We start from the raw sequence: 19,440 nt of genomic DNA on the forward strand, positions 1-19,440 counted from the left end.
GACTTAAACATTGAATCGATCATCAAAATAGTTGCGTATTATTTTTCTGCGAGACTACTAATCAATTAATCAACTAACTGTTTCAGCTCTAATCGGCATGTTAGTTTACTGATGTCAGCATTTAGCTCTAAGCACTGCTGTCTCTTAGCAAAGCTTCACAGAGCATGGCTGTAGACTGGTCTTTTTTTAAATTCATTGGGGGCACATTTGTAATATTTCTTTGTAATCCTGACTGTGCTGTACTTTCCTTTCTTTGTGTCTATTTTTGTCTGTGTTCGCTCACGCTCACTTGATAAAAATCTCACTTATTGTTTCACTTGTCAACATAGATTATGTGGGGTTTCACTGGCTTTTGATTTGTGGATAAAATGGTTTTAAGTATAGAGAGGTCAGAGAGGTGCAGTCTGACACAAGTGGCCAGATACACAGTGTAGGGTCAGCCTGGTAAGAGTGCAGGTAAAAATGGCTCAGTACGACACAGTGAAGGACAGAATGTAGACTATAAACCACCAAAGGTGGAGTAAGGAATTCCAATCCAATACACTTTTTGCCAAATTCTGTGAATATTTCCTCACCGCCCGCTAGCTGACCGTTTTGTGTGTGTGCTGAAAAAAAAAAAAAATCTGGTGTTCCTACACAGCCCTGGCTTTGCTCTCTCATTGTTTGCTCTATATCACAGCATAGAGTATGCACGTCCATGCAACGTGCAAAGCTTTTATAGCCACGAAGACCTAAAAACACAAATTTGCTAGCGCAGTGGATTAATTTGGAAATGCTACACCAGGTGACGTTACCTTCCTTGTTAGCTTAGCTACAAACCCATGGTCCTCTCTTCTGGTGCTGTAGCTTTGTAGTGGCGACCTCAACAACTAACCTAGTTTTTATTCCATTGGATTTTTGATGCTTTGTTTGTGTGCATGTTGTTTGTTTGATGGGTTTGTTATCATAAGGTTTGTTTTGCTTCAGCTTTGAGAAACAGTGTCCACTTCCAAACCATATAAGACGCCTTGGATTCCACCATTGTGTTCGATGCCTTGGCAATGCATTTCCATAATTTTGGGGAGGCGGAGCTTCTGAAGGAGCACTGAAGGGAGGGGTGTATTTGTTTCGCTGTTGAGTTCAACTATCAGCAAGAATCGCTTACTCCACCTTTAAATACAAGTAAAACTTTAGATTCAGTTTTATACCGTTCCTTTATCTGTATGTGTACTCCTTACCTGTTTCCACATAAGGGAGCAGATCTAAACTCTGTTGTTAATTTTGATTGATGAAGACACATGATAGGCCTGAAGGGTCTGATTACCCTAAAGTATTGCAAATGGATGTTTTAGTAATATGTTCGATTTCTGCTCTGCTGCTTACAGCCAAATCCTCCAAAAACAATAAACCTAAAATTCAGCATGGTAATAACAGTAAGCAAAGTCATCTGTCAAAAGGCAGTTTCCAGCCAAAGGCAAACAGCAGACAGTGAGGCAGAAAGGCAAAAAGAGATGCTAAATGTCTCCATATTATAAACGTTTAGTAATGTCCTTGAGCTGAATTCTTTTGGCAGAATTAGACTAAAATCATGAATCATACTAGAGCCTCTCCGTCTCTTTTCTCTCTATTGCTCTCCTTCCTTCAACATTCCCTCTCTGTATTCTGATCACACTAATAAATCAAACGAAAAGTGGTACTTTTTCAAGGGACTAGACATTTAAACCTGATTATAGTCACATTACAATTTTGCAAGACCATGGACACTGTCCCAAGTTCTCCTCTTTTGGAAATAAGTGAAGCCTGCAGCTTATCTTCAGGTCAAGAGGACTAGTTAGGCCCATGTTGATACCTTTTTTGGGTAAAAATCGTAAGGCTAGAGAAGATTGTGGCCCAAGGCTTTGGTAACCCTGTCCATTTCTAAGTAGGTACATTGTCCCTCTTAGCTCATGGTTTTGAGTCTTTCCAGCACAATGTTTGCTGCTGAAGCTGCAACTATGCTCCCAGTAATCAGCCAGTCACTGGTCCCACATTAACATGCTAGCTTTAACTCTAACAATTTTTGTTTGTATGTGGTACAGTCCCATCATTCAGAAAAAATGACAGAATTGATACATGCATGCTGCAATCATCATACATGATTTTTTAAGGATGGCGTTAGTGAAAGCTAATCTTCCGCAATGCATTATGTAACAGACATGGACGATCCTGTTTTTCATCTTGCTAAATGTGATGTTTTCAATATTTGAATTTCTGGTAGTAGTTTCATCTTACATGACATCTGTTGCTGCACAACTGGATTTATATCCTATTAATACAGACTAAATTTCCTATCAATACAGTACTGTACGTGAGGCATTAGATTAGAGGGGAATTGGGATGCAGATTTAACCTAGATCTAACATAAATTCCAGGGCAAAGGCACTTCTCATAATTATTAGCATACAATAGCTGATCTGTGAATGTCCTTGATGTGTTAAAATTTATTTCCAGACTAGCTTGCTATGATACAAAGCTACAGCATGAACAACCTTTTTAAAGATTAAAAAAAAAAAAAACACATTGTGGAGGCAGAACTTAAGGTTGGAGCTGCTACAGCTTGGATATGTAGTATGTCCCATGAAAATTGAAGAGAAATAGAAGAAGAAGAAAATTGCTGGTGACAAAGGTTCACTGTTATTAAGATAATAAGTCTTCTCAATCTGCAGTACATTGGCTGTACAACAACAGGAGAAAAGGGTTAGATGAAGGCAACCATGGTAACGGTGCCACTGAACCATTAGTGTCTGTTGGGTTATTACACAACATTATGGCAGCTTACAGCTCACCATTTCTTGTACGGTTTATATTCCTTTTCTTAAAGGCACAGTGAATTGAAAAAATATGTTTTCCAAATTCTAATCATATGTTCTTGTGTTAATCGTTCATTTATCTCTTGTTATTTGCTAAATATGTTCTTTTTTATTTTTGAGTATATTCATATCAAAATCCATCTCTTTTCTCTTCTTGTAAACTTTAAACATATATTTGATGATGGTCTCTAACCTGTGGGTGGTTACATAAATATATCCAATCAAATGTAATTTGGGGTGACCAGTTGCCCTTATCCCCCTCTTCCCGATGTCACATGGCCTGTGAGAGAAGTGTATGCGGAGGTCAACATTTTTCTACAATTCCATAGCTCTCTACAGCTCTGTATCTCACCTTATTCGCCAAGCCCACTGTTGAGCTGTTCATACCTGTAGGATTTTATTTAATTCCCTCTCATAACTAAACCCCACCCACATATTCTGTCACATTACCGAAGCTAAAGCTGCTCTATTTTCGGTTTCACTGTGATTTTAAACCTGCAATGACTGATTTTTGGCCACCTGGGGGCAGCAGAAATAAGCTGTAAACACAACATCTGACATATTTTCCCCTTTTAAGTTGATAAGGTGAACTTGTTAGCAAACATTCGCCTATTTACACATCCAGCAGTTAAGGAGCAACATTAACTTTCTTTCTAAATCACTTTTGCGTCCACCTGATGCCGTCCAGTATTAACCCTCCTTTTAGCTCTGGTTTTGGTCTCTACCAACTCCTCATGGAAATATTTGGCTCTTTAGCTGCTATATCCTCCATTATGTTCACCCGATAATCGCTAACTATGTCTGTCTACAGTTTGGTGCTGAGCAGGTATCATACAGTGGGTTTTTAGAGCTTTTTCACTTAAAACAGCTGCCTGCTGCGGCCGAAAATTATGCTGATGAGAGCAGTAATAGTGAACCAAATCTGTGTGTTAGAGGACGCTATAAAACTCTGAAGAGCTACAGATGGATGATAATTCTCTGTGGGTTAGTCTCTGTGAGTGACCCCTTACACATTACACAAAGTCATTTGATCCATTGTTCATAGTAAGAAATTGATTGTAGACGCTTTAGGAATCACTCACTTTGCTCAGTCCTCTAGGTTTTAACGCTATAGCTAAACAAAAAACTAACCAGGATCCTCATCCCCATTGCAAATGTTATAGTTGATATGTCATGCACAAATCTGGCTGCTAGAATGTCTTTATTTCTCCTTCGGCCCCTTTTTATAACTGCTGATAAGTCATTCTGTAAGACAGTTGCTTGCAATGAAATGAAAGCCCTGGCGTAAACTAAAATGTTGAAGGACTGTCCTTTGACCTAACATCTGCCAGCATGTACACATCGGGAGTAGGGTCCATGAATTCATGAGAGCTGTGTTTCAAGTGATCTCAGTGCTCGGAATTTATTTGATTTGTTGAACCAAAATAAATGCCGCTGGACAGACTATCGTGCCTCAGCTGGGATTTAATCGGCCCAGATGGAATCTAAGAGATTTGCAGAGAAATCAAAATAGAAATTGTAATGGAGCCTGTCAGGTCTGGATCTTGGGAGCTGGGCTGTACAGGGGAAGCCTTCAGAGAGGCTAATCACTTTCAGATGAGTAAAGCCTAGTCCCAGTGAAGACATGACTGCGTACTCTGTGTATTGTATGTGTGTTCCTTGTGTTCTGTGTGTGTTAGTGTGCAAATCTCTGTAGTTTTCACAGAAGTTCTCTTCGTATCACTTTGACCAAAACAACGAAATGAATTTATAATCGGTGAAATGTGTTTGAGATCAGTATTACCAGCAAAATGGACATTAACTATGAAAGGTAAAAGTACTATTTTTAAAGTAAAATGTCCCCTATTTGACTTCTAATTATTATATATGACATTATTAGATTGTTGCTGATGCATTAATGTGTAAGTAGTATTTTACTATTCTATACAGTTTCGTAGTGTAGTCCACTGGTGCCCAACCTAGGGGTCAGGCACCGTCCAGATGTTCACAGGACAAATCTGAGGGGTAATGAGAAGATTAATGGTAGAGAAGAGAAACACACAAAGGTCTGATATAAACTGTTTTCCCAATTCCATTTTGGTGGCAGCATAATCACTGCCTGGATTATGTCCAGAGGCAACCCCCCTTTGTTAATGAAGGAAGTGCTACATATATATTAATGGCAGCAGAGTCACCAGGAGGTGGTTGGAGTGGACAGCAGGCGTACAAAGCGCTCAACTGTCAGACCAGAGACTGGAGTTCACATCCACAGTCCCGTCTGTGGTTAGGTTTAGGCAACAAAAGCACTTTGGTTAAGGTTAGAGAAAGATAGTGGTTTTGGTTAAATGTAAACACGTTTGTCTTAAGTCACAACTTTTTCTGTATTAAACCAGACCACGACCATTCTATAACAACCATGCACTGCCAGCATACAAATAAAAAAGTTTATTAATGCTGTAGGCATTATATTTAGATGTTGGACTGCCAGATTGGATATTTTGGTGCAAAGAAATGCATTATCATCGATACTTTCAGCATCAACATATTTGCAACTTGCTAAATATGTAAATTAACGACATTTACTCATTATATTATAATATAATTATATAATAATATAGTATAATTATATTATATTATAATGATAATAATCAGATAATATTATCAAGTTGCAATTGTATTTCTTTCAAAACTTATTTAATGTTGAAAATTAGTTGTGTATAAATGTAATTCCTAGGAGACTCAAGAAAAAACTCAAGACAGGTATTTGTTTAAATTTGTTTAAATAATTTGTTTAATGCATGTTGAGACACTCTAGTTAAGTCACGTTCAGACGTTGCTTTTAATTGACCGCGGAAACACTGTGCCCTCGTGACAACCGTGAGGTGCTGGGGGCGTTATTTTCGCTGCTGCCATTTGTCATCTAAGCATGTCCCGTTTTCTTTCCACAATTGCGGTCCAAAACTCAGAAACGTCTGCCAGTAAACCAGAGACTCGATGTGAACTTTCAAATACTCCACATATGTGGCTCCTATTGCACATGGCATCTTAGATACTCAAACTGTTGGGCTTCTCCTGTGTATCGATATCATAGCACCCTCTTGCCTTTTAGCCCCTGCTGCTTCACACTCATATACTTTGGGCATTATCTTGACTGGGATACCACTCCTTAAAAGCTCATCAATGCAGATTTACCCCTGGAGCCTGTTCGCTTTTTTTCCTTTGATAAGCAAAGGTTCATCCCTCTCCTTTTTGGGACAGGCACACAACCCCCCCCTCCCCCCCAACAACCTACTTCCTCATGACAGATGACTTCACTCACTCATTCTAGATAGAGCCCAGGATAGCCCCCCCTAGGCATGCATAGTTAGGGCAAATCCCCAAACACACACATACACCTACACACACAATTGGTGCAGCTGACCTTGTATAGAGGTTGTAGCCTAAGTAAAACCCCCAAAAGCCTCCTAATCCTGCTCCACCAGTCCAAGGGATAAAATGAACCCTCCCTGGTCTATTCAGTACAATTGTCTGACTGAGAGTTGTTCAAGACTAAAAAAGGCACAGCACACACAAAAATCCTGAATTGAATGATTTAGATCAAAATCCAAGTACAGTAATACACGTAGGCCTCTCTAAAATGCATTTCAAGGTGATTTGGAGCCAGGCTGTTTCTTTTGGCAGTGTATTTTTATAAATGGCTTTTTAACTGCAGTACATCAGTTGTCATGTTGGCATGTGATCACAGTGAAACACGATGGCAGTTTTTCAGTTGTATACAGGACATCCTCCTTTGCCAATATCACATTTACTTTTCAGGAACTGGTTTTCCCGGATTGAGTTTCTGTAGGTTGCAACTTGTTTGAATAGGTAAACCTTAAGCTCCTCTCCATGGAGTACTTTTTTTTTTTCCGCCAGTGTATGTTTTGGCGAGGGTGTGGGGGACGGCTAGAAATTCCTCCCTAATGTTCAGCAAGAGTTGAGCGAGTCTGATTTCTGATTTTTTTTTTTTCTCACAGCTACAATGCATACTAAAAAGCCAAAGCAGAGCCAAGAGGTCAGCCATTGACCCTGCTGAACAGTGTCACTCTGGTATGTGTTCCTCTATTTAAATAGAGCTTTTCTCTTGAGATTGAGTAACTGGAGCTCTTCAAAGCCATGCAGTTAATCACGTCTGTATTGTTTACGTGCCTGAAAAAAGTGATTCAGACTTTGCCTTGCTATTTAAAAGCCTCAAGGACTTGACGTTTTACATTTTAAAGGAGAATATAATCACCACTTTTTAGTACATATGACTGTAAGACCAATGGTCCATCACCAAATGTTAAAACTCAAAAAATAATTTTCAGTGGGTATCACAGCTAATTTTCTAACATAATGTAGGACAGAAGACAAAACCGCTCTTGTCTGCGTGTGAGTGACATTTTGATGAGCGAGGAGTTTGGAAGATTTCGTTCCTCAACAAAGAGTGTTTACAGCCCAGCTACAAAAAGATAAGAATTATTTGCTGTTGTGTGTAAGATGTTTGTGTAATATGTCAAGTCAGTGGTTCCAAACCCTCACGGCCCTGTCACTCAGTAAAGTGGACATCATTAATTGTTTTGTTATATTGAAGTGGATGTAATTGCAATATTTTTTCATACTATTGAATTGTCAGTGTTAAGGTTGGATTGATTAAGTTTGCGTTTGTACAACTTGAATTACTTGAAAACTCCATTACTTTGAACTACTTCAACCATACATCCTTGACATTAGGATAAGTGTTTCAACTTCTATGCTCACTTGCTAACAGTTTTAACACAGTCTTAATCACAACCTGTGGTGTTGTGTTATAGCTGACTCTGCATATGGATATATTTTTTTTATCAAATTTTAATTTCCATTTTTTCAAGTTGCTTTGAGTCACAATCTTTCCCTCTACCCCCTTGGCAACTACAGACGTGCCCCCTGGGGCACTGGCAGCCTGTTTGGGAATCCCCGTTTTGAGCGGGACTGTTCGAGCCATGTCCCTGCTATGTGTGTGTTTGTTGTGAGAACAGTTCTTTACCGCTGTGCATGCAACCATTCACAGGGGAATTTCAAGATGTGTAATCTCAGTGAATCGGTGCTCTTCATATTTTCCAGATGTTTTATGTGTAAAATTCTATCCAAGACTCCTTTGAGACCAAACACAGGAAAATGTCATAAATAATTATTGTGCTTATGTCTTTATCTTTCACAGTTTTGTTTCCTCTTATCTCTTGTATATCTTTTTTTCGCAATAGATAGCAACTTCCTTGTAATGTTACTATTCTCTTCACAGCTTGTTTTGACTGCTGCACCAGTCTCAAAAAACAGACACTGTGAACCGCAGGAAGCCATAATAGCAAGAATAGAAATGATCTCTTGTATCACAAAGTCGGCTAACTTTGCCTTGAAGATGATAATGCTGCTAATAATAAGAGCCTCATACTCAGTTGTGGACAACACTCTTGACTAAGGAAGTAATTAAGCTCAAGCAGTTTATCAGTGGCTGGCCGGAGATGTGCCGTCTTTGTGTGATAAAGAGGGGCTGGTGAGGTATGGCCTTTCTCTCAAGTGTCCACCCCACCCTCTTTTTATCCTCTCCTCCTCTGTCGCACCCTCCCTCTCCATCCACTTCCCATAGGGGAAGCCCAAAACAAATGGAGGCTAAGGGCCACACAATTCAGCCATCATGTCACTCATCCTTCGGGCTGTCCCTCCCTGCTCTCCTCAAATGTCCAATCAGGCTAATTTTAGCCCACGTTAGAGGGCTGCGTTAAATTTGGCAGTGTCCCTAAGCAGGCCACGATGCGGATCCATTTGTACTGACTGTGTACGTGGAAAGACATGATCTCTTTCTGTTTTCATTTTCGTAGCGACCAAAATTAGCATAGGAAGAGCTATTTGTGAGGGGGCTACACAGCAGGAGCAGACATGTGAGACAGTTTTTGGAATGTCTCTCCCTTTCAATGATCAGAAAAAAAGCTGCTTTTAGCATCCAGACACATACCTGAATGTTAACAGTGTACAGAGGTAGAATACAGCACATTAAGTCACTGTTGCTGAGACAGTGCGTTATGTAAACACCTACGACTCATGGCGCCTCATTAAAGCTATTTGAAACCCACTGTATACTGAACATACACTTCTAGGTCTGACTGAGATAAACCGGCTTTGTTTAAGAGTAACTTTTTAAAATATCCAGTCTCTGAATTTAATAACTATAATAATATTAATAATATAGTACACTCATAGTTTAGGTTCTTGATTTTGGTAGCACTCCATGAAAATGAAAATAAGAATATGAAATAAGATGAGAGAGAAAATGTGGCTTTTTAAGACCGGGCTCTGAGCTAAAGTCAGAGTGGGAGGCTCAAACACAGATGAGCTGTATTGTCTTTCAGTGGCTTCATATGTATCTCCTATATCTTCAGTGTTACATAAAACTTATGTTTCTTTCACTGTGATGTAGCCACAGGCCTGCAGCTACAGTTTGCCCTCACTTAAGGTCCTGATGTTTAGATGTTTCTAAACGTGCAAATACTGACGTGTTTGTTCATATTGTTGGGCTACAAGCCTTTTTGCAGAGAGTGCATTAGAATGAACACATTATAAAGTGGAGAAGCCAGAGGCCACCATTTATTTACAGTGACTGGTATAATGACTGACCAGTGCACAGGCAGTGAATATAAAACAAACCAGTGTTGTACATGGGAATATGCAGAATAATAAGTGGGTACATGAATTAAATTTGGTTCTCTGGCCACTTCCTCCCCACTTTCAAATACTGCAAATGGGACTGCATTAGGCACCTTCTAAATAAAATAATGATGTTATCCAAATATAAATCATTAGCGGACAATAAAAAAGACATTGTGTGTTGATTTATGTTGAAATCTTCATTTCAAAACCCCACAAACAAGTGATTACATAACATTTCTTTTTCTTTTTTTTTTTTCCTTTTCCACAGACAGTGAGATGGTCCCTCTGGACTGCCTGCGTCCTCGTTCTTTTGCAGCCGCCCACCAGGCCTCTATTCAGCGAAATGGTGATGACCCTCAGCTTTCCATCAGCCTGTGTGACCTGAGCCTGCAGCAGCAGGAGATGCATCTGGAGGAAGATGACGAGGAAGAGGAACAGCTGCAACCTTTAAGCTCCACCTCCTGCCACGTGCCCCAAAACTCTCAAAACTCACAACAGTGTTCGCTCTTGCCCAGCAACTTGGACACGGATCTGCACTTCCACCCAGTGCACGGCATCCATGTTACTGTGCTGGATAAGCACACGGTTGCGCGGCTAGATCACCGTGGTGACGAGAGGACCCTGGTGTTCACCAGCCGGCCGATGCGCTGCTCAGAGACTGTGTTCGTGAAGGTGAAAGCAGGCGTCACACGGCCTGGTTCTCTTTCTTATGGCGTGACGTCCTGCGACCCAGCCAACCTGAGACCCAGTGACCTCCCATCCAACCCAGAGTCCCTGGTTGACCGCAAGGAATTCTGGGCCATGTGTCGGGTGTCATTGCCACTCCACAGTGGAGATATCTTGGGCTTTGTGGTGAACTCAGATGGGGAGGTCATGATGAGCCATAATGGCATCAGTGCAGGGATGCAGCTGTGTGTCGATAACTCCAGGCCACTCTGGATGTTCTACGGTCTGCATGGCACCATCACACAACTCAGGATTTTAGGTACGTTCACTTAAGCTTTTTTTTTTTTTTTTTTTAACTGCCTAAAAACAGCTTTATAATCTTAGATAAGTTTGGAAATGCAAAACAAAGTATTTTTGAATTTGTAAATTAAGGAAAAAAGGAGGCTTTTCATAAAAAGGCACTCTGTTATTATTCCCTGAGAAAACAACTCGTCCCCAAACATAATTGCTAGTTTTCATTCAATTCCAGTGCTTTCTTATTCCTATTCAGATCACTGTGTGATCTTCCCCATGTTCTTTGACATGGGGACATGGAATTGAAGAAAACCCACCAAGCCAAAGAGAAAACATAAGATTTAACCTAAAACCTGCTTGCAATCCTATTTGAATATATTCTATTATTTGACAAATTAGGATTAAAATTTGTTGCATTAGATTTCAGTTATACTGTTACATTATACTCTCATCTATTTAAGGTAAATAAATACCACATTTCTTCCAAGAAAAATTAAAAGGTACCTACACAGACCAACAGTTTCTTATCACCATTATTTTTGGCAACAGTTTGAATATTTAATTATTTAAATGTTCAAGGACTTGAAACATGTTCCACAGATTTTTAAAGGATGTCACTGGTAACTTTCCATTCAGAAATGAATGCAGTCTGTGATGCTTGGATGACTTTGGGAGGATGAATGCCCACTCACCCGAGTCATGAAATAGTTTGCCCCTCTTTTGCTGTCAGGGCTGCTCTCTGACTTTTTATCAACTCATATATCTCTTGGGAATTTACATTCGTCCCCCACAGTGTGCATAAGAATGTGAACCTTCAGTTGAACAGAAGTATCTGTCAGCTCGGTTCGAGCCCAGCAGATTTCACACAATGATACCGCAACATTAACTGAATGTACCCTGACGTTAATCACGTGATGTTGAGAATCTTGCACCCTGGATGTGGGACCGCATTCACGGTTTAAGACTGTCTGATTCAAAATGGGCAGAACAAGAGCATATAAACGCTAATAGGTTTGGGAGCTGTTGACAATGGTGGTTTAATGACAAACAGTGGTCGTAAATTGTTATATAATTTTCCTCTCCAAAAGAATTTCTGGGTTCTGTTGATTTGAAAGGTTAAAATGAAACCATACATTTTACATACAATGCAAATGCTTGTGCGATGATCACAGGCTGAAACACAAACAGGCTGAAGATATGTTTTTGCTGATGTGTGGAGAAGCATAGTTTTCTGCTTTGTCTTGCAGGGAACATGTTCAAGAAATGTTCTTTGTGCATGCAGTCATTACAGCATGGTGTGGCAATTTTCATCTAGTTTGGAGAATTTCAAAAGACACAGTTGAGGTGATAAATGAAGTCTCTGATATCGCCAAGAATCTACAACATTTGACATACAACACAGATTTCCAGTAAGGAGGGAAAAAGCGTCACCACATTTCGTGAAAATCTCATTTATTTTTAAAATATTTAGTATGAGTTGCTGAGTCCTGCACTTAAAGGATTTTAAATTTTCTGTTTTTATGAGATAGAGCTGAAACATTGCTTGGAAATGGACTGGAGTAAATTATGAGGTGACTGTGAAATACTGCAGAGTGCAGCAAGCGCAAATTGGACTGCCTTTGATTTGTTTACAGCTGCCGCCGCTAAAGACATTCAGCTTAATTCTTTGAAAACATCTTCCTCCACCGGTGTCATATTCTGGCCAAGTTTATAATAATTCTGTCAAAGCAGGTTATAGTTGTTTTCACAGGAAAATTTATAAGCAGAGGTGAAGTTCACAGATGAATGCATTGGGTTTTTTTTTTTTTTTTTTTTTTGGAATTTGTTGGTTTTTCTCATTCTCTCTTCATTTCTGGATTACAGTTCCTCCTCTCCTCCCTTCCCTTTCATGTAGTCAGTCAGACCAGGGCTGAGGAGGTTATTTCTGTCTTGCGTGGGCTCCCAGCAGCCAGCACTATGTGTCAGGAGGGGGCCCATGATAGCTCCTTATGATTCCCTCCATATGCATTATTAAAATGTAATTGCATGGAGGTTTGAGATGCTGGGTTTTCCACCCACAGCACGTTCCCATAACAGTGGTCCTACAATCGTCTCTGCATGTCCTCTTTTCCCCCATGGACCGCCCCCCCCCCCCCCCAACCAACACTCCCCACAGCTGGAGTGGGGAGTGCATTTGTGACGTCTCTGCTCACCCACTCGCTGCAGCTGCACGCCATGAGTTGCCATGGAAACATCTTAGCTGCTGAAGCAAGTGACAGTTTGTCGTGGCTTGGTGCTGTCGAGCCTGTGAAGTGGAACAGATGGGAGTCTGCCACTCTCACATGGTTATATCTTAGAAATGACGATAATAATAATAACAACAATAATAGTCTTAGAAAATCTTCATTTCTAAGATAAGATGTAAATCATGAGAGGTGTCCTGCTCTGCGTTTACATATGTTTGTTTCTGCATGTGTTCATTTTTTATCTTAAAGCTTTTTATATTATCTTTCTATATTAACAACTGATCAAATGAGTATGTGTATGTGAAAGGGGTCACTCTCAGTGACAAACCGACAGAGGTAATGTTAAAATTAAATTCTTTTTAAGTTCCGTCTTCAGATACTTTGTACTTTCTGATAAGTAAATGTTGTATTTTCATCTTGGCTACAAAGAGCACTTTGCTGGTGATGTCCATTCATAGTGGGTTTTTGGTAGAATGTTTTTGATTCAGCCCTAAGTAATGTCAGCAGGTATTCCTGCAGAGTGCCCCAAAAACCTTTACCAGTAAGGTAATGGCAGCTTGTATGTAGCCTGAGAGGCAAGATGGAGGGCATAAAAAAGTCCGCAAAGCTCTCACTGTACCACTTGCTGCTGCTCCTTGAGCTCATTGATTTGAGCACATGATAAAAACTAAAGACCACTCAGATGATTATATCAACATTTTTATAAACTCATTACTGTGTAGCCCCCTCACTTCTTTCATCTGAACTTTTGTGGCAGGACAATAAGACCACGACATTCAGGGAGATTTCAGTAAGAAAATAACCCGAACCAATAAAAGTGATGAGGACTAAAGAAGGATTTTGAAGGTGTGGGGGACTATACCCTCCTCCCCAAATCCAGGTAGAGACCAAAAACAGAGCTGAAAGGAGAGTGAATATCAGCCTTATATTCGCCAGGTGGACACAAACATGCTTCCAACCAAATGCTAATGTTGCTCCGCAGCTGCTAGATGTGTAAATAAACAGTTGCTTGCTAACAAGTTTGCCATATCAACGTAGAAGGTGATATTATGTCAGTGTTGGGTTTATAGCTTGCTTCCATTGCCCACAAGTGGCCAAAGATCAGCCGATGCAGGTTTAGAAACCTGATTCTTTCAGACACTAACAGAAAACGAAATAGCTTGATGGCAGAATTCTCTGGGTTTGACAAGCAAGTGTTGAAAGCTACCATACACGTGCTCCACCACAAATAAGTCTCCTGTGCTGCCTGCATAGCCGAAGACATTCACATACTCATTCCTGTTTGCACAGGCAGCAGTAAATTCATAATACATAGGAAGATGAAAGGTACCCTTGATGAACGGGCACATGAATAGACATGAAGGTTATCCATTCTGCCTTATTAGAGTCGACCGAGACATTTGCTAACAGCAGGGCTGCAACATAGGTCATGTTAAGTAGGTAATGGAAGGGTGTATAAAAGCTGCGGTATCCATACTGTAACATTTATACAGAATAAATAAACAGATGACTCTGAAGAAAGCGTGTCTCAGTAAAGATGTACAATCGCCAATCACCACAAAACTGAAATGCGAACAAATAATGGAAAGACTTTTGTACGCATTACCAGAAGAGCTATGCTCATGCATATTTTGCTACATCTGTTGATTTCTTAGCAGCAAACTGGTTGTTGCATGACTAAAAAGCTGCTATGCTTTGTTTATGTAGGCTGAAACTGAGACTGTAGTGGTCGACGTGGTCCATGGAGAAGCCATCAGGACGCAGAGCAACGTAGCTAGAGTTATGCAACTAACTATATACATTTTTGTGCTAACAATAGACCACATAAATGCGTCTTTTTCTTTATTTAAGCTTACAGTATTTCATTTTTTCTGTAATTTCTGACCATCTGTGGTTCTTTTTTTAGCTGTTTCTGCACTCCACACTGTCATATTAGGGAAATTTGGATAAGACAATTGCGGGATAAGATGTACACTGCCAATATTAGAGAATTTGACACATGGAAGGATGTTGGTGCCAAGTAAATGGCCAGCCTGACAGTGGAGAAATATTTCTGCCATGGTCAGTTGAAGGACAATGTGTAAACAACCATGCAGTGTGCCTGCCAGACAAACTAGATCCGAATTTGTCTGTGGAATCAGGGTTGGTATTCTCAACAGGGTTGGTGAAGACAGATGAGCTGCCAATATGAGAACTGATGCCAGAGCTGGTGGTTATGGGTTGCAGCTCGGGACAGATCAGACGGGACAGACAACAGATAGTCTGTGGAAGCGTTTTGTACCCTGCCCAGAGGGATCGTGGGCTCATGAAGGAGGAGGCGGGGAGGGGTGGGGTGGTGGGGGTTTGCTTGGTGTCTCTGATGAGACTACACCAACTCATAGGCTCTTGACTAACTCATACACACCCACACACAGACACGGTTGAAGCACAAGTGATGTGCTTTAATGTATGTGTTTGTGTGTTTGTGTGTTTGTGTGTGTGTGTGTGTGTGTGTGTGTGTGTGTGAGTGTGAGTGTGTGTGTGTGTGTGTGTGTGTGTGTGTGTGTGTGTGTGTGTGTGTGTGTGTGTGTGTGTGTGTGTCAGAGAGAGTGACAGACTGAGACACTGAGAGAGATGCAGCAAGACATCCACTCTCCTCCATTTTCTAATTACATGCTCTGACTAACATCTCAGAGATGCACAGTGTGAATGTTGGAAATATTTGACTCCTTTTACTTTCCAAGATAATCTTTTTGTCAATGAATTTTTTGGTGTGACCCGGATTGTCTCTCCTGTACCTTCAGGCTCATCTCTGCACCCAGACTTGCGAGGCCCGTCGGTCCCCAGCTCCCCATCCTGTACACCCAACACCCCCACAATGCTTTGCAGCGGCAACTCAGACACCAACCTCAACACACCCTTTAACATCAACCTCAATTCAAGCCTCAACTCCAACTACCACACGGTCTTTTCTTCCTCCACAGGTTTGTCCGTGTGTTCCACTTTTTTCCCTCTCTCTTTTCTGTCTTTATTCTCTATCTTTCCCCTCCTTGAGTTCCCCCAGGGTATTGTTATTGTCTCAACAACCAGACCATCCTAATAATCCCCCCACAGAAAGATATCTAGACCATTGTAGTGGGAGATTCAACACATTTTAATTTTGAGAACATCTATAAAAGCCAGGTCATGGCATATGCTATGTATTGCCTGTCCAGATTGTTGTGATTTTTTTTCTTCTGTGCTTATCTTTTTTTTTTTTTTTGTTATATAATGTTGTTATAATATTAAAACATGCAGGGGAGCAATAAACAAGCCAGCAGCACACAAACACTGACTAAACAGCACTAAGACATCAACTCATGATATGCAAGCTAGCACATGAGGCAAACATTTACCTCGGTGATGTGAAGCAGTGATCCCCGGCATCAGTCGCAGTCCCAAGATGCACTTGGTATGACAGGAAAACTCCCTGGCAGATAATGGCAGGCAGAAGGAGCAACGATTGCAGCACAGACACACTTACTCCTCCATAAAGTTGTCGTAACACTTAATTGGTAGAGAAAAACAGTGGGCGCGGTATTGACAGCTTAAATAAAAGGTGCGTTGGATATATGTCTCAGCGAACAGAGGGTGTCAAAGTGTGTAGTCTGCCTGAACTACCCTGAAGGTTTCCTCCATTTTTTGTTTTCTTTTTTTCAATCTCACACTCATTCACACGTCCCTAATGTCTTTTCTCTCTCATCACCTCAGGTACAACCCCGAGCTCTCCATTCTCCAGCCACCCAGAGTCCCCTACCTTCCCATCCTGCTCGGGCTCGTGGAGTGACGAATGCACCATTTGCTACGAGAACGTGGTGGACACAGTCCTCTACGCCTGCGGGCACATGTGTCTCTGCTACGCCTGTGGCCTCAAACTCAAGAAGATGGCCAATGCGTGCTGCCCCATCTGTAGGAGGACAATCAAAGATATCATCAAGACCTACAGGAGCACGTAGGCTTGTGCTAAACAATGTGTCGCATCATCAGGTTCAGCTCAAACAGGCTGTCAAAGCCATGTAAGACTTTGTAAAGACGGACACAGCACAAGTGAAAATGCTTGTTTGTGTGTGCAATCTGGCTCAGGTACTTAACAGCAGGACTTTAAACTCCATCATTATAACATTGTATCTATGTTATGTCTAATGTACATCATTGGAAAGCTCACAGTGGTCCCGACCTGTGAGGACCCAGCAACGAGATTCATCAGAGACCATCAAAAAATACAGTGTGACCAACAGAAATAGCGGATTGTACCTTGACCTACTATTGTCCAGTGATTCTGTGATTTGTGCATCTGTTGAAGAGAGAGAGTAATCTGAAGAGGCAACTGTAAGTAGTAAAATTGTCCAGATCTTTGGAAGAAACAAGGAGAATAAGTCAGTGGTTTCTCCAGCTGCTCCTTCTCTGCTTGTCAGAAAGCTTTGGGTCAAGAATCAATTCTCTACTAAATCTGAGAGAAAATCAAGACAAGGTAGTTTTGATTTCCAGAATGTTTCCAGATACCAGTGAGGAATGAGTAGAAAGACAGAAAGAGATTTTTTGGTGCTGCCGCATTTCTAAAATGCTCCTCCTGCAATAAAGCACAATAAACTGCCTAAACCGAAAGGGTAAAGAAATCCTTAACTCAGTCATATAATAAATGAAAAGTGTTTTGTTGGATATTTCACTATCTGCTGTACTTCTGTGAACTTCAAGCTAGGCCAGATTGTGCGAAGGGTAAAAAAGTGTGAATGTTGTCACCATAGAAGGTCACGCTTGCGGTGAAATGAGGATGTAAATCAGTGGAGAGGCAGCGAGGGAGGAGAGAGGATGTTGTAAGTTTGGGATGTAGACATTGGAGGAAGGGGCACCTTTGCTGTGTGTCTGCACATTGTTTCAGTGCAAAGAAAGAATTTGCTCACTAAGGCAAACCAGATACATCAGAAGTTTGTATGAAAGCCTGTGAAATGTGGGACTTGCTTGGTTCGCATGTCCTGCCTCTTGGCAGCCGTCCCCGCCATCTCTTGCTGCTCAGTAAGCCTGCTGGATACTGCGATTGAACAAAAGTCATTTAAATAAACATTGGTGGGCAGTGAAGTATTTTTAAAATGCAGAAAGAGCATATAAGGATGACAAATCAACCTCTTCATTATTGCGAGGAACCCATGAAAGACTAAGTTGCAGATGGCTTTGCTTACTTCAGGTTACACACTCCTCTTTCATTATGTACATTTAAGTAAAAGATCTTCTTTCAATGACGACGTATTTCAGTACACTGTGTCTTCAAGTGGAAAGAAATTCACATGTACAGTCAGTGACAAGGATGTAGCTTGTTATTGTTGGACATTGTGAGAATTTCATTTGCATATCAGTTTCTGAGTGCTGCTCTCCGTCGGTAAAAGCGAACTCCAAGGTCATTTTCAACTGACTAATATCATGCATTATATACTGCTTTGAATTTTAAAGAAATACAAGCTATTTTCAGGTGTTTTTTTGCCTCGCTGAAACATTACTCAGCAATTTGTAAAGAAGTAAGTGCTGATTTATTTTTTTCAAGGTGTTGAAGCTTGTCATTTTGCCACTGTGGACGGAAAAACTAGCAGTTATGTTGTAAAAACTTTTGCATCACAGTTAAGTTTTCTTGTGTGCCTTTCAAAAGAGAAGTCAGGACAAACTTTGTTCTCTTGGGCTCCTCACTATAAAAAACAAAACAAAAAAAACAAGCAGGAATACTGAGGTTCATATTCATCTTAAAGTCACTCTTAACTGGTTGTGATGTCGCTGACGTGAGCAGGTGTAACCACACAACCTACCAATACAAAACTGTCGTGTTTGACTTTGAAGCAAAAATTTCCGTGTGCTTAATATCATTGTGTGAATTTATTCACTGCTTAAGATGAAAAGTTTAAACATCGCCTTGTTCCCTCTGTCACTGCTTTGCATAATACTGGAATTTTCGTTGTGCTTGAGAGACGCCCAGCCTTTACACTTCTACCTGTTTTTGTTTTTCCTCCTGACCGAATATGACCTAGCGGAAATAAAATATCGTGAAACATTTTTGATAGAAAAATGAAATTGATGAGTGTAATATTAACTGTACATTATGAGGTTTATTTATTTTGTCAATGCTACTATAGAGAATTATTACTGTTTGTTTTATATGTATGGCTATAGTGTCCAAAATGTAAGAATATTTAATTGTTGCATAGTCAAGAATATAGACAACATAACTCTCCTAAAAGACTCGGTGGCTGTGTCAACTGATTTTCACTTGAAGGAATAGCTTTGGGAAATACGCTTATTCACTTTGTGGCAGCGTGTCCGACGAGAAGATCAGTACCGCTTTCCAGTGGTGGAATTTAACAAAGTACATTTACTCAAGTAATGTACTTAAGTACAGTTTTAACGTACTTGTGCTTTTACTTGAGTATTTCCAAATTATACTACTTACTGTAATACTTACTCCACCACATTTCAGAAGGAAGCATTACTTTTTACTTCACTACAGTTATCTGAAAGCTGTAGTTATTAGTTACTTTGCAGATAAAGATTTTACACACAAAACATATTATTACCTTATAAAATATGATGCATTGTTATAGAAGAAAGTACCCAACAAAATAAAGTGATTAAAATTAGGTCATCTTTGACCCTGCTACAGCACCGAAATGCTACTGACACACTGAGGCACCAGGAATAGTTATTGCAATAATATGACTGATAGGACATTTTTCTGAGAGGAGTACTTT

The 19,440-nt window shown here is 40.4% G+C and overlaps 1 protein-coding gene across 1 annotated transcript in view; it reads left to right on the top strand.

Annotated features, from left to right (window-relative positions):
• LOC120796175 (E3 ubiquitin-protein ligase NEURL1-like) overlaps positions 1-19,222 on the top strand; it is a 32,932-nt gene extending 13,710 nt beyond the window's left edge. Inside the window, exons 4-6 of the mRNA XM_040138630.1 lie at positions 9,778-10,494; positions 15,478-15,657; positions 16,424-19,222. Coding sequence (XP_039994564.1) covers positions 9,778-10,494; positions 15,478-15,657; positions 16,424-16,668 — 1,142 coding nt within the window. The 3' untranslated portion in view covers positions 16,669-19,222. The remainder of the gene's footprint in view (positions 1-9,777; positions 10,495-15,477; positions 15,658-16,423) is intronic.
• The last annotated feature ends 218 nt before the right edge of the window (positions 19,223-19,440 follow it).

This window comes from Xiphias gladius, chromosome 11 (genome assembly GCF_016859285.1).
Source record: "Xiphias gladius isolate SHS-SW01 ecotype Sanya breed wild chromosome 11, ASM1685928v1, whole genome shotgun sequence".
Lineage (NCBI taxonomy): Eukaryota > Metazoa > Chordata > Actinopteri > Istiophoriformes > Xiphiidae > Xiphias > Xiphias gladius.